General features: G+C 47.6%; 1 protein-coding gene across 1 annotated transcript in view; it reads right to left on the bottom strand.

Annotated features, from left to right (window-relative positions):
- The window catches only part of ABTB2 (ankyrin repeat and BTB domain containing 2), a 211,537-nt gene extending 200,978 nt beyond the window's left edge, over positions 1 to 10,559 (bottom strand). Inside the window, exon 1 of the mRNA XM_050758767.1 lies at positions 9,586 to 10,559. Within this exon, the coding sequence (XP_050614724.1) occupies positions 9,586 to 10,468 (883 nt within the window). The 5' untranslated portion in view covers positions 10,469 to 10,559. The remainder of the gene's footprint in view (positions 1 to 9,585) is intronic.
- Between the last annotated feature and the right edge of the window lie 4,353 nt (positions 10,560 to 14,912).

Genomic DNA, 14,912 nt, shown 5'->3' with positions numbered 1-14,912 from the left:
AGCTGAGATCACACCACTGCACTCCAACCTGGCTGACAGTGAGACTTCGTGTCAAAAAAAAAAAAAAAAAAAAAAAGTAAAGAAAGAGAACTATGGGCCTCAAGTCACTACAAATGACTGTGTATGTATTTTTGCAATATGTTCATGACGTTTCTCTTTGTCAAGTGACAAGAAAATTCCTTCCCTTCATGACACTGGAGTCACGAAAAAGACCAACACCTGAGTTATTAGCTAAGCCATTGATGACCTATCACATTTTATTATTGTCAGCAGAATTCAGCTGCACCTTAGGGACTCCAATTCAGATGACAATTAGCTATAAGGTGGTTCCACAATATTAAGCACTTAATATGCTTGAAATCTTTATTATCAATGCTCTGGAAACACATTAACTAAGAATTAAAATGTCAGCATCTCTGAGAATTGAGCTTTCATTGTCCAAAATAATAAACCCTAAACTGGAAGTTGAATATTGTAAATATCAGTCAGACTTAAAACCAAAAAACAAAAAAAAGTTCTGGGACCATCTTCTCTCACCCTGTTTTATGCTGCTCTCTCCTTCCACAATTAAGAATCCTGCTTTGGCAAGAGTCAATCCAATGGCCTCATTTAACACATTTGCCAGTCTTGACCTTCATTCTGTACTGGGATTGCTTTGGACTGAAATGCTACGTTCAGGGCCATGGAAGAAATGCAAAGTCAGAGCCAAATTCAACAAGAAAAGAAGGGTTGATAAAAGCCTTGTTCTTCATCCTCTCTCAACCCAAGTTTGCTCGGTTAAGGTCTTCTTTTAATGCTTTTACTGCTAGGACAGCAGACGGGTGCATTTTTGAGGTCAAGCTTTCAATCACCAAGAGGAGTAATTGGAGGTCTGAGGCCATGGTTAAGATGAGCTAGGGAGAAGACACACTCAATTTCTGAATTATGAAAATAAGTTTTGGAAAACTCTCGTCCTGTACTCTGGCAGGCTTCTTAACATCTGGATAAAAGATGTGGGAAAGCTTTCCTTTTTCCTGTGTTATCTCCACTGTTCCTGCTTGTCATGTATCTGAACCTTCCACCCAAACAGGAGAACTTGCTGTTCTCCAACACATACGCGTTGGCTTCCAGGTCTTTGCTCACACTGTTCCCTCTGCCTGGAAGCCTCTGGGGGCTCTGCATCCCTTTCCGCCTCCGCAGTTGCAGCTCTACCTGCCCAAATCACTGGCACACCTGCCACATCCTCCACAAAGAAACCCTGACTTCCTTCCACACAGCCAGCCAGGAGTCATCTCTTCCCTTTAAGCTTTCTAATCACCAGAACCTTTAAGGTCCCCAGCTATGGGACGGAAGTTATATCTACCTTCCAGAGGGGCTGGGAGGATTACATGAAACAGCTCCTGAAAAGCACCCACGATGGGGAACCAGCAGTGTAGACGAGACAGTGGAGTCTATTGCCATTGCTCCCCTCTTTGTTTGAAGGCAGTGATTACAAACTTCTTTGTAACTATCTGTACATATGCTTTGCTTTCCCTACTAGATTCTGAACGCTTCTAAACTCTGAACAGGCAAGATTCTTGTCCCCTGCTAATCTGTCTCCATTGCCTCGGATGTAGCTGGCACTCAGTGAGCAGCTGATTAATAATGCTGGCGTGGCATTCCTCGGGAGTACTTGGGCTGTGTTCCTTATGTCGCTCCTCCCAATCCTGCATGCAGCTCCAAGTATACAACCAAAGCTGCAAAACCACTTAAGCCTTTTTTAAAACAAGCAAGAAGACCACAAAGTGTGTTTACATGACAGGCTAGCAAAACAGAAAACACCTGCTATGATCTGTGGCTGAGGATTTGGCGGCTGCCACAAGCAGGGTCCAATATCCACAGCAGAATTTCTCTCTGGGGGCCTGGAGCTTTGAATGTGCACTGTCGCTGTCATTCTGGCAGAGGTGGGCCTGAGCTCAGAGGGAGAGATCTGATCTCTTTGCCCACTGCCAGACCACTTGTTGTTGGGGACCATTGAGCTGCAACTGAGCAAGGTGCAAGGGTGCTTTTTCCAGATTCCATAACTTCCTCCTACCTCCACAAACAAACTGTTAGCCACCAAGGAAAGCCTTGTGAGTAATACCCATCTCCCTGAGATCTGGGTCATGACCCTCCTTGCACTAGAGACTTTGGCAAAAATGAACACAATTACTGCATCCAACACAAGTTTGTTAAAAACAATTAGAATATTTTATGTGTCAGGCATAACACAAAGTTCCTCACAGAGACTACTATGAAATCCTCACAACCATCCTATGAGTTGGGTACTATTTTCAGTCCTATCTTATAGAGTGGTGTTTCACAGCAAGGGTGAATTTGCTCCCCAGGGAACATCTGGAAAAGTCTGGAGACATTTTTGATGGCCTCAACTGGTGGTGGCTATGAAGCATCCTACAATGCCCAAGAGAGCCCCATGACAAAACATGATTCAGTCCAAAATGTCAATAGTGCCCTGTGATCCAGGAAGAAACTAAGGCACGGAAGTGAAACAAGTTGCCCAGGGTCACACAGCTCCCAAGTGAGGTTATGAGGAATTACAGCCAGGCAGCTCCACCCCGTGCTGGCTCTCACCAGCAAGCCTGGCTGCATCTCTCACATCCTAGGGCACTGAGTATGCACAAGGCACAACCGCATGTGTATAAGCCTCTCATTTTACGGTAGAGGAAATAGAAACTTAGTGTGACTTGCTTGAAGGCCTAGGTCAGTAAGAGGCAAATCAATTTGGGACTCAATTCAGACACCAAAGCCTGGGCCCTTCAGCACTTTGCTACATCGCTGACTCATTCTCTCGCTGTGCTTTAAACACTGAGATGGAGTCAGCAGCTGGACACCATGGGGGACTCGGAGGAAATCAAAGCCCGCTTCGTAAAGGCTCTTCTGCCAACTCCGGGACAGGTGCACCAAGCTCCCCGAGACCAGTGACTTAGACTCAAATCCCTCTTGGTGCCTTCCCTCCTTCATGTATTCACCTTTGCTGAGCTGACTCACCCCTCCTTTAGAAGAGCATCGCAGTGGACTCTGCAGCTTCTCTATTCAGCTGAGCTTATTGGTCACCAGCAGGTGACACTTATAAAGGCTCTCCCTGGGCAGCAGAGCTCTGTGTGCCCCCTTCTTCCACCCCCAGGAGCAGCAATAACGGCTCTGTAAAATCAATGGCACCTTTAGGGTGGGGAGAGCCAGCAAGCAGCATTTAAACAGAGTAACAGCATCCTTTGGAGGAAGATACACCCCTGGGTGTCAGTGCCTGCTCTTTCACTGTGGTCACGAACACTCACTGGCCTAACAAATGTAAAGTGTCTGGACACCACAGGCCATTAACAAACAAGACCTATAACAAGTGTTGTTCTTGCTACGAGTTTGACCCAGCTGCCATTTGAAGGGAGCCAAGTACTGACCTGTATTTGCTACCTTGGATTCTGTAATTCTTTATAGGAAAAGCACAGACTTGGGGCTTGAGCAAAATGGGACTTAGTCATTATTGAGCTTAGTTATTATTGAGCTGTGAATTCTGGACTCACAGAGACCTCTCAGTGAAAGGACACATATTCACAGGATTCTTATGGGGACCTAGAAAGCTCACAGACGAGAATAAGCGTGAGGTGTTGCAGAAAAGTCAGACCTACTACTACAGCTGCAGAAGAGTAGAAATAGAGGCGAAGCATCTACCCACTGTCCTGTCGGACAAAGGATGAATACTGGTGGTGAGGTGGGATAAGGACAAAGCTGAGGATGTGCAACAAAGTGTCTCTGGTTTGTTTCAGAACTTCCCATTCTTGGGATGCCAACCCAGGAATGTCTTGGCAATTGATTACCTTGGTTCAATCCTCAGACCGGAGGCAGACGGAGTGGGACACAGATGTAAACTCTTCCGAGCAACAGTCATCAACATAAAGTGTCCTCTGGGGCAGCTCTGTTGGCAAGGGGGCGATTGGTATTTCCATTCTTATTTTTTTATTTTTATTTTTATTTTTAGAGACGGAGTCTCGCTTTGTCGCCCAGGCTGGAGTGCAGTGGCCGGATCTCTGCTCACTGCAAGCTCCGCCTCCCGAGTTCACACCATTCTCCTGCCTCAGCCTCCCGAGTAGCTGGGACTACAGGCGTCGCCACCACGCCCGGCTAATTTTTTGTATTTTTAGTAGAGACGGGGTTTCACTGTGGTCTTGATCTCCTGACCTCGTGATCCGCCAGCCTCGGCCTCCCAAAGTGCTGGGATTACAGGCATGAGCCACCACGCCGGGCCGGTATTTCCATTCTTAAAGAAGCTTTCAACTCAATCCTGTTGACTTATCTGAAGCCTGCTCTACTAGACGTCTGTTGTGAAGCCCTTCCTCTTTGGGTATCATACACTGAAGACATTCTCCTAACCTGAAAACTCCCCCAGCTCACATCTTGCACATCAAAGCCAGACTTGGGAACCCTGCTAGAAATCAGAGTACCCAAAGGTTGAAGGTAGCCCCAAAATGCTGACTCTGTGCATTAAGAACAACTTGGAAATTTTCTGCCTTGGTAGAAATGGGGGACGGTTCTTCTGATGTGTCAAAGGAATTCAAGTACAAACTTTAAACCTGTATGGTAGGATCTATCCTTTGCCTAGCATTTATAGAGCACGTATTGTAGACACTGTGAGAGGTACAGGGAAGACAACAATGCCTACGAGTCCACAGTTGGATGGGAGAGACACACATAAGCAGGAAATGATTTAAGAATATGCCCTGGGTGCTAAGGAAACATCACAAAGGGGTGACTCTTCCAGTTCGGGGAGTCAGGTAGCGCTTTCAGAAGGAGCAAGTGGAACAACTCTACCTTGTTCCTCTTACTACTTAAGGCCAGGGTTGCCCTTCTCAGGCATGCAAGAAAAAAAAAATTTCGTTTCCAAAGCTTGCTCTGTTTCAGTTTTACCAACTCTCTTGGCTTTAAGAAAATGGTTAAAGAGATGGGAAGCTGCCTTCATCCTTCAGACTACGCAGGTGTGGAAAGTGATTAAACAACACCTAAGAAGCCCAATCAACTCTTGCTGCTTCAGCTGATTCTCTCCGTAGCAATTCATCCTAAATCTCATCGCTAAATAAATCCTACAACCCAAAGAGGTTTTATCCCTGCTCTACACGCAGCCCTTTTCTTTATCAGCGCTAAGTGAGATGTTGAGACTTCTCTCAGCTGGTGAATAACTGAATCATTCAGAAAAGTCCTCAGTCACTATTTTTGGCCTAAAGGTCCTTAGCAGTATTGATGTTACTGGCGATTACTAATAAACCTTCAGAGAAGCATTCCTTGACTGTCATTTAAATTAGCCCCGTCACACCATCCCATTACCCTGCCCTTTAAAAAAAAAAATATTTTAAACAACATTCACTACCAAGAGAAAATCCTTACTTATTCACGTTTTCTCATTTCCTCCACTGGATTATAAACTTCATGAGAGGACGGTTTTTCTTCTTGCTCATCACTTAGTCCACAGCACTTTTAACAGTGGTGGGTACAGGGTCAGTGCTCAATAATTGTTGAATGAATTTACTATTTATTGAACATTTACTATGTGCTAAGATCTTTAAATCTATTGTCTCATTTAATTCTCATACCAACCATATAAGCTAGATGCTCTTACTAGTTCCCATTATGCAGATGACAAAATTGAAGGTTAGAATGGTTAAGAAAATTGCGCCAGGCCACTCATGTGAATGGCAAAGGTATGTATGGCCAGTCCTGATGGGTCATGCCTGTAATCCCAGCACTCTGCGAGGCTGAAGCTGGAGAATCGCTTGAGCCCAGGAGTTTAAGGCCAGCCTGGGCAACATAGCAAGACCCCGTCTCTACAAAAATAAAATTTAAAAAATTAGCTGGGTGTGGTGGCATGTGCCTAGAGTCCCAGCTACTTGGGAGGCTGAGGCAGGAGGATCCCTTAGAACCCAGGAGTTCACGGTTGCAGTGAACTATGATTGTACCACTGCACTCCAGCCTGGGCGACACAGCAAGACCCTGTCTCAAAATAAATAAACAAATAACAAAATAAAATTTTAAAAATGGCAAAGGTAGGCTTCAAACCCTCGTGGTGAATCTTGTGCATGTTACCACTAGGCGAGAGCAATCCTTTTGTACACCCTGGGTAATTCTTTGGAGCAAGGATATTCTCACCAATATCCTATCACTTAATCAAGAATCTAGAAATTGAGGAGGATTTTCTAAAACGCCACACTCACAAACGCTTAGAAAAATGACCAAGAAGAAACCTAGTAGTGATGCTCAGCATCAAACTCACATATGGGGAGTGATGGGGGAGGGGAGGGAGAGAGCAGAGAGAGGAGAGTAGGGAGGGAGACACGTGGACGCAAAAAGTTTCTATTTTCTGCAAACTCCCTGTTCATAAATACTACTCTATTAAATTGGTTTCTCTACCTCCCGTAAGGAAGTCATGAAGATATCATCATTTAATGGCATTGCCATGGGATTGGGGACATCAATACCAAATGAACAACAATATATAACTCCTGCTGCTCTACAGAGCTGGGATCATGTTTTATAAACACTGCAGAACTTTTATTACCCATCTTGTGCTGAGCAAAACCATATTTGTCCTGCATTCTGAGTAATGGACAGGAATAGATGGATTAGGGCCCTTAAATTCTTGGTTGGAAGACATTAAGTTTAAAAGCCCTATATAGCTGAGTCAAATGCATGTGCCCATGCTGTATAATTAGCAGGCATAACAACAATAAATATATAATTTAAAGGGAAGACCAGCAGGACAAGAATTCTAACCAGCACTCTCCCTCCCATACGCAGTCATTCCCCAGTTGGTCTTCAGCTGTGTAAACTGTAACCTTGCTGGCCTTGGGGTAATTTTAATATAACAAAGGTTTGGACCACTCCATTTTGTTCCTAAGCAGTTTATGCTTCCCTCTGAACCAGCTTTCAGGCATAAGTAATTCATTGCCCCTTTACTAAACATTCATTTTACTTTGTCTAAAGGGACTTAATAAATCAGCCTGGTTATTGTTTAATGTGGCCACCCCCCGGTTTTCATGTATAAAAAATGAGCATCCAGTTGCTAAGTGGAAGTGAATGGTCACCTCGCCTGCAAGAGAGTTCCCTGGAGACCTGAGAATGTACAGAGGGAGACACTTTGGCTCTGAGCATCCAGGGAGCTTTGTTGTCTGCCACAGAGAATCCTGCTGTCTTGACTACCAAGGATTAAGGAGGATTGTTTGGAAAGGGGAGGGGGCAAGGAGAAGGTTAAAACATGGGGTCGTGGCTGGGTGGGGTGGCTCGCGCCTGTAATCCCAACATTTTGAGAGGCCGAGGCAGGAGGACTGCTTGAGCCCAGGAGTTTGAAACCAGCCTGGGCAACATAGCGAAACCCTGTTTCTATCTTAAAAAAACAAAAGGCGGGGGGTGGGTGGAGGCGGTGGTCAAAAGACCAACTTATAAAGGAAATCCCAAGGAATGCTGACCCTAGATAAGGAATAGTTCTTTTATTGGAAGCCCTTTAGCAGAAGGAATCTGTTTTCTAGCAGCTTCAGGCCACTTCGCATCTTCAGGGTGTCCTGGGCAGGGAGATGGTTGGTCTTCCTTGCTTCAATTTGCAGTTAGAAAAGCTGGGAGAAGCTTCTCAATGCACCTGTTCTGCATGAAAGATATGTTTTTTGTTTTGTTTTGCATCTACGGTTCCACCCTTATTCTTGTTTGGCTTATAGGGTTAGGTCTTCAGTCTTTTCTACGAGCCTTTACTTCTTTGAGTTCAGTTTGGGCCTCCGCTTAGCCAAAAGTACTGAACTCTTTCCCTCAGTTATGACCACTGGATGGAAATCCCCTGGCCCTCCACTTCCTGCCCTGGAGCTGCTGTTCCCAGCGTTGATGCCACAAACCTGGAGGGTGAGGCACAACAAGCAGCTGTGACATCATCAACTGAGATTCGGGACTGACCTTAGCTCTGACCTAAGAGGAAGAAAATTAAGAAGCAGATGCTCTTCAATTCCTGGCATCTCCTTTGGCAGTGTCAGAATTTAAGAACAAAACCAATAATGTCAAAGTAACCCATGCTTGGTACAGAGTATCTTCAAAATGGTCCTAACATGTCAACTGTTCTCCTTGAAAACTGGACCAATCAAAAACAGCATAAGATCTGAGAGCTACAGTTCAGTAGGAAAAACAAACAACAACAACAACAACAACAAACCCCCAGAAAAACAAAGCTGCTGCTTCTCCACCAGCGGCTAAAACCTTAAAGGGGCCTACCTGTATTCAAACCGGATTCAAATTCCAGTTTTGCCATTTAACATCTATGTAATGTTGGGCAGATTATATAACTTCTGGGAACCTTGGTTTCCTTATCTGTAAAATGGGCATAATACTAAACAGTAAGTACCTACCTAATAGGCTTACTAGGAGTACTTGAGTTAAAGTGCTAAGAACAATGATGACACATTAAGTGTTATTTTACATTTCAGCTATTATGATTATGTTAAACCACGTTTTGACTTCTTTTATCCCTTTCCAGTCCCCACCTGACCTCTACCACTGCCTGCTTATTTGCCAGTGAAAGCTGCCCCCCAAGTGGCCTTCCAATCAGATTGTAAGACTGTTTAACCATAATACCATTCTGAACAGTTTATGGTGCTGATTCCTGAAACTGAAGTATTGTAGGTAGTTTGGAGTTGAATGCAATGTCACACCCCCTAACATTGTCAGGGAAAAAGTCAAGTGCTTTGCTTCCATCCTTTGCACTAAATCCATGCCATCTTCAGAGAAGTGCAACCACCCAATGGTTCCTTTCCCAGACTTGACCCCAAGCCGTTACCTATCCCTGGATCTCTTCCCCCGATGGGCCATCACTCTTTTCAGGAAAGAACATTTAATACAATGCAAGGTTTTAAGCAATGGCTCACTTGGTTGGTGACAGCTTGGAAAATCAGGTCCCAGGAGACAACCTGTACCCTTCCGGGAAGGGGAATCGGGGGTCCCCAGGTTTCATCATTCCTGGGCACATATAGTTAAGAGCGCGCCACTACCCCTCTAGCGCCTGACAGCATCCTTCAGCCCAGCAAAGCACAAGGCGCAGCGCCAGATCTCGGGCTTCCCACTCCCCTCCCCTCATCTCACTTATCCAAGGCTCAGGTCTTTAAGCTGGGACCCTTTGGCTGCTGCTATTGAGCTGGGGAAAACTAGGGGGCAGAATCAGTCAATCTGCCCAGCTGTTGGGAAAAGACAGCAACTAGAGATCTAGTTAAGCACGGCAAAGAGCCACGGGGCAGTAAGTTTCACTTCAACAGAGGTTCAGGAATGGCTTGGTCAAGAGATTCAATCTCATCCAATCAATGAACGGCCCGCAGATAGTAACAATGCCACGCAGCACAGGATGTAGATCATTCACGAGTTTGCCCTCCAAAAGTCAGTTACCCTTAGAACAATCTCTGACAAGTGACATTTAATGAACCCTATCCTCAGACCCAACGCTTTCTCCCAAAGTACTGGCACAGCCACCAGCTTTGTCTCAGGAAATTCACTCCCCCAGTAGCCCAGGGCGGGATTTCTTGCCTACCCAGTCTGCCAGTCCGAGGCCCGCGCGCTTACCATTGGCGTTCTTGCCGCAGATGAGATGCTCATAGGGCTGCAAGACGCCCCAGAGCTCGGCGTCGTTGTTGATGACCATCTCCAGGGCCTCAGCAGACACCTCCCCGCCTCCGGCCCCTCCGCCATCAGGGCTCTGGCTGGCCATCACCCTGGCTCGGATCTCCTCCACCAGGTTCTCCATACAGGCGGTGAGCGAGATGGCCGCGTACTCATGGATGCGTACGGAGATTCGGGTGTCCACCATCCAGCGGAAAAAGCGGCCCACTGAGAAGGTGAGGCCGCAGCGCGCGGACTTGCCCCGGCGCAGCCCGTCTCCGGCGCTCATGCTGTACAGGGACAGCGCCTTGACGGCTGCCAGCGCGCAGCTCTCCGCCAGAGCCCAGCTGTGCACCAGGCGCACGGCGCTCTGCACCTCAAAGCGGGTGCACTTGGCGTGCAGCACGCTCAGGCGCTGCGCCTCGCGGGCCACGCGGATCAGAGCCCTACGGAGCAGCCCGGCCAGGCGCCTCACCGCCTCGGCGGAGAACTGGGGCAGCCGCCGACCGCCCGCACCTTTGCGGAGCACCCGGGCCACGTCTCCCTCGGTCCAGGGGAACTCCTCCAGCTCCGGGAGCCGCGGGCAGCGCGAGAAGAGGTCGGCCACTTCGGGGTCCTCGGGCAGCACCGTGTTCACCGTGTCCCAGCTGTTGTGGCGGCTGTTCATGGAGCCGGAGTAGCACCACCAGGCCGCCCCGCGGTGCTGCTGCGCCGAAGAGTTGAGCGCCTGCGAGTTGGACTTGGAGGACGAGAGGCTGAGCGAGCGGCACGAGTCCCCGGCCCCATACCCGGAGTCCAAGGTCAAGTCCTCCAGCGTCTTCAGAGTCGAGCTGTACGTCCCGGCCATGGGGAGCCTGCCGCGGGCGGCGTCGCCGAGCGAGCGAGGGGCGCTCACAACTCCATGCCCTCTTCCCCAAGTGGGCAGAAACAAGCTCTAGGCTCTCCGAGCCACCCTCTTTCCTCTCTGTGCCGCGGGGCTCGGCGGCCGCATTGCCCGCCCGGAGGCCGCGGGAAGGCGGGCGAGATCCGTGGCCAGCCGGAGCCCCACGCTCCTGGCGTCCCGACTCGAAGCTGTCACTGGAAAGATCCTCGCCGCTCCCCCTCGGCACTCCCCCTTGTCTACCTCTAATTCCCACAAGCGGAGCGTCAGTCCTCCACAGAGAAGGACTCCCGGGAGAACAGGGCGGCGGCGAAGGGCGCAGGGCTCAGCGCGAGTCCGGGACCAGCCGGCGAGAAAGCGCTCGGCAAACTTCTGCGCGGCGCCGGCCGGCGGCACAGCTGGGTACCAGGCTGCGTCCGACATGCAAATAACCTCGGGCAGCTCACCAATCACCGGCCGCGATGGGCGGGGATGCACCAATGATCTTCGAGGGGGCGGTCACTATGCAGATTTCACTTTGCCTTGGGTGAAACCCCGCGGCGGCGGAGGCGGGGCTGGAGGCGGAGGGCCGGGCACGCGGCTGGGATGGGGGTGGAGATGGAGGTGGGGATGGGGGGTGGGGGGTGGGGGTGGGGGGGGGGGGGTGGGGGGTGGGGGGGGGGGGTGGGGGTGGGGGGGGGGGGTGGGGGGGGGGGTGGGGGTGGGGGGGGGGGGGAGGGGGAGGGGGAAGGGCGAGCCAGCGAACTGGGAGGTGGAGGTGGAGACGGGAAAGCAGCGGTCGAAACCATAGCTCCGGAGCTCACGATTTAAAGAAAAATGCAAAGGAAAAGCTACAGAGCGCTGCCACCTTCCCGCAGCCCAGGCTTTGGGCGTTCGCTGCTTGCTTTGGAACCCTTCTCAGCCAGGCGTTCCGGGGTGGGGGCCAGGAGAATGGGGAGGGCCCCAGCCAGGCGCTCCACCTCTCCTCCACCTTCGGCCAGGCCCCTCCCGCAATCCGAAATGAAACGCTGGCTGTGTTTGGAGGGAGGAGGGACGTCCCTGCCTCTCTTCCCAAGTCCGTCTGGCTTCTTTGCGCGGCTGTCTAGGCTCCAATCAGGACAGAATTTCTTAACCTGGGATCTGATCAATGGACGGGCCCCAGAAAGCCTGTGAGTGCCTCCGCCCATTTGTAGTTTCACCTGCCCTTTTCTGAGTGCTACTATGGGGAGGAGGCCCCAACTTTTGTCAGATTCTCGAGAGTATCCATGAGTTTTCTGTTACCGCTGTGTGACGATACCACTTGCTGTCAGGTGGATCCTTTTTGTCCGAGGTAGAGAGTGTTCTTACAGGAAGAATGAGAAGAAGGTGGCAGAGCGGTCCCTAGCCCTGGGTTCCGCTCGGAACACCTAGCTGGATGCAGGTGTTCGCCTCCTAACGCGTGCTGGTGGGCGAGCCGTATGCCCCCGCGGGACCCAGTTCCGCCGGGGTACAATGAGTGGCTGACCTCCAGGCAGCGCCAGTGCCAACTTACCGCGGGGCGGGTGTCCCCAAGCGGTCCGCCAGAGCTCTGTAAGTTCAGCACTCCCATGCCCGGTCCAGGCACGTCCCGCCGCTGCCCTGTGGCTACTCACACGCACGTGCGCGAACGGACCTGTGCCCCCTCCACGGGAACCGCAGACTCAAAGCGGGGATTGTGCGTTCGCTCTTCTCAAGTCAGCCTCCCCCACTCCTGAATGGCTCCTTTGTGTTGCATTTTACACAGTTCTGACCTTGGGCTGTGAGTTGGATATGAACTAGAAATGTCTGGTTTGTCTCTTTCCTTCTGAAATTAATGGCCTTTACCCCCGGCGAAACTGCTTTTTATTTGGCAATTTCGCCTAATTTTGCCTTTCCACGGGTCTTTATTTATGCAACATCGCCGCCCGATGGTTAGAATTGGGAACAGAGTCAAAGATGGAAGTACTGTAATATCAAAGACACAAATCAGCAGAGATCAAATTAACAAAGGAGAACGCAGTCACACTTTACAGACGTGAGATTAGAAGTTAAAGTAGGCAATGAGGTCCAACTTGTCAAAAATACAAAAGTAAATTTTATGCAATTTAAAACTTTATTGGGTAAATGTAATATTAAAGGCAATGTCGCCCTCTAATGGATATATTTAAAGAATTTCAGAAAGATTTCCCCGCCCCGCCTTTTCTTCGTTGTGCGCACCCATCAAACATAAAGAAAATTACCCAACTGGAAATTTACAACGGGGAACTTACTGAATGAAAGGTTATTTGAGGAATCATCTGGAGTATTTCTGGGGGGAAAAGAGCATATGGGATTTATATTAATATATTCAAATTACTTGATGACTTAAAGTGTAGATAAACGTGCCTCCAACTGAATCTGAGAATCCTGTGAATGTTGACCTGCACCAGGAAGATATATTCTGCAAAATTCAGCCATGGGAAATGCTGCTCAACAAACAACTGAGTTTCTTTAATAAGTTTCAAGGAAAGAAAGAGATGGAGAGAAAATCTATAATTTAAAAAGACTTAAAAGACATGATAACCAATTACAAGGTGTGGAACTTCTTTGCATTTTGAATTTGTTTTAAAAAGTCAAACATTTGACTTTATGAAACCATCAGGAACACTGCCTCGATGTTTGCTCTTAAAAAATAACTTTTTTTTTTTGATGTGGTAATGGTAGTGTGATTATGTTTATCAAATGTTCTTATCTTTTAGAGACACAGGGTGAAATAAGTGTTTTGTAGCCCACAGGAGTTGGCTTCCTCAAGGAAAAAAGGAAGAAAAATCCTCATGGAAAAATCTGCTAAAGGGACTAGGAAGTTAGGAAAGACTGTAGATAGATCTCTTGTCTTTCAAATTTTCCTCAGTCATCTAGTCAACCTGAGGACTGGAGGAATCAAGTAAACTCAGACTGTATCTGTGTTTGTATTTTGTGTGATATGGGAAAAAGCACAGGAGGAAGATAGATAGAGATGAATATATATACATATCTCCAGCCATCTTAGAATGAATCAATTCTTTGATTTCAGTTAAATTTTTGGGAGTTGGCCAGTGTGGTGAAATACAAAACTTTGGATCAAGGAAAGAAAGACATGGTTTCTTACACATACATGCATGTGTTCAATTAAGCCAATCTGCTGGTAATGTGTTTGATTTTAAGAATGCAAATTATATTAAGAGAAAATGTCATCCCAACTCGGGCCTTACCCAAACGTTATTTTTTTGAAGAAAAACAGCTGTCATTAAGCTGGACAAGTGGAAAAGAACATAATAGAACACTGGCAAACACTGGAACAATTCCAAGTGGAGTTGACAATTAAGAAGCCGATCTGGGATTGCCCATGCAAAAATCAAAAAATCATATAAGAGAGGTAGCTCGAAGTAAACTTTAGAAACTTTACCTGATATGAGGTCCTCTATGTGCTTACACAATTTAAAAAAAAAAATCTGGAAATTAGGAGATAAAATACCCTGGAATTTATCTTGAAAGTGAGGGTGTTATAATCTCAACTATTTAAGTACAGACAGAACTGTCTTATGAGAAAGGTAGATTATGGCCTTGACTTTGGAGAGTGGCCAAATGTTAATTTAGTTTGTGGATCACCTTTGGTGCATTTGGCAGATATAGATCGTTAATTCCCACAGGTGATTTTAATCAACTCTGCTAATCAGGAGGGAATGTCTTTAAGCAGAGAATTAACATGTTCAGGCTTACAGAAATAGATTTGAAATTCATTGGAGAAAGCTAAGTTTATAGAGCAGAGAGCATTACCTGCTTCTTTGTTGGTTGTCTTGGCTGTCTTACAAGAATATAAGCTCCATGAGGTAAGGGATCTTCTCCATTTAGTTCACTTTTGTATCCCATTACCTAGGTCAGTGTAAGCATAAAGTAGGAGCTCAATAAATATTGAATAAGTGAATGAATGAAACTAACAGGATGAATGGGGCAATGTAACGAACGGCTAGGTTTCTTTTTAAACTCTCAAGGAGCCGGCATGTGCTTAAGACTGTGTGTTAAGGGAAAAGGATTACTGACATCTGAACTGAGATTTTCCTGATATCTGCCTCCTCCATAGACTTCAGGATAGTCATGTGCTCCCCATCCATATTATTATTATTATTAATATTTTTTAGACAGAGTCCCACTCTGTCATTCAGGCTGGAGTGAGTGGTGCTATCTCAGCTCACTGAAACCTCCACCTCCCAGGTTCAAGCGATTCGCCTGCCTCAGCCTCCCAAGTAGTGGGGACTACAGCATGTGCCACCACTTCTGGCTAATTTTTGTATTTTTAGCAGAGATGGGTTTCACCATGTTGGCCAGGCTGGTCTCAAACTTCTGACCTCAAGTGATCCGCCTGCCTCAGCCTCCCAAAGTGTAGGAATTACAGGTGTGAGCCACTATGCCCAGCCCC

This window comes from Macaca thibetana, chromosome 14 (genome assembly GCF_024542745.1).
Source record: "Macaca thibetana thibetana isolate TM-01 chromosome 14, ASM2454274v1, whole genome shotgun sequence".
NCBI lineage: Eukaryota > Metazoa > Chordata > Mammalia > Primates > Cercopithecidae > Macaca > Macaca thibetana.
Note: the sequence above shows the minus strand (reverse complement) of the source record. Positions and strands in the feature narration are given on the sequence as shown.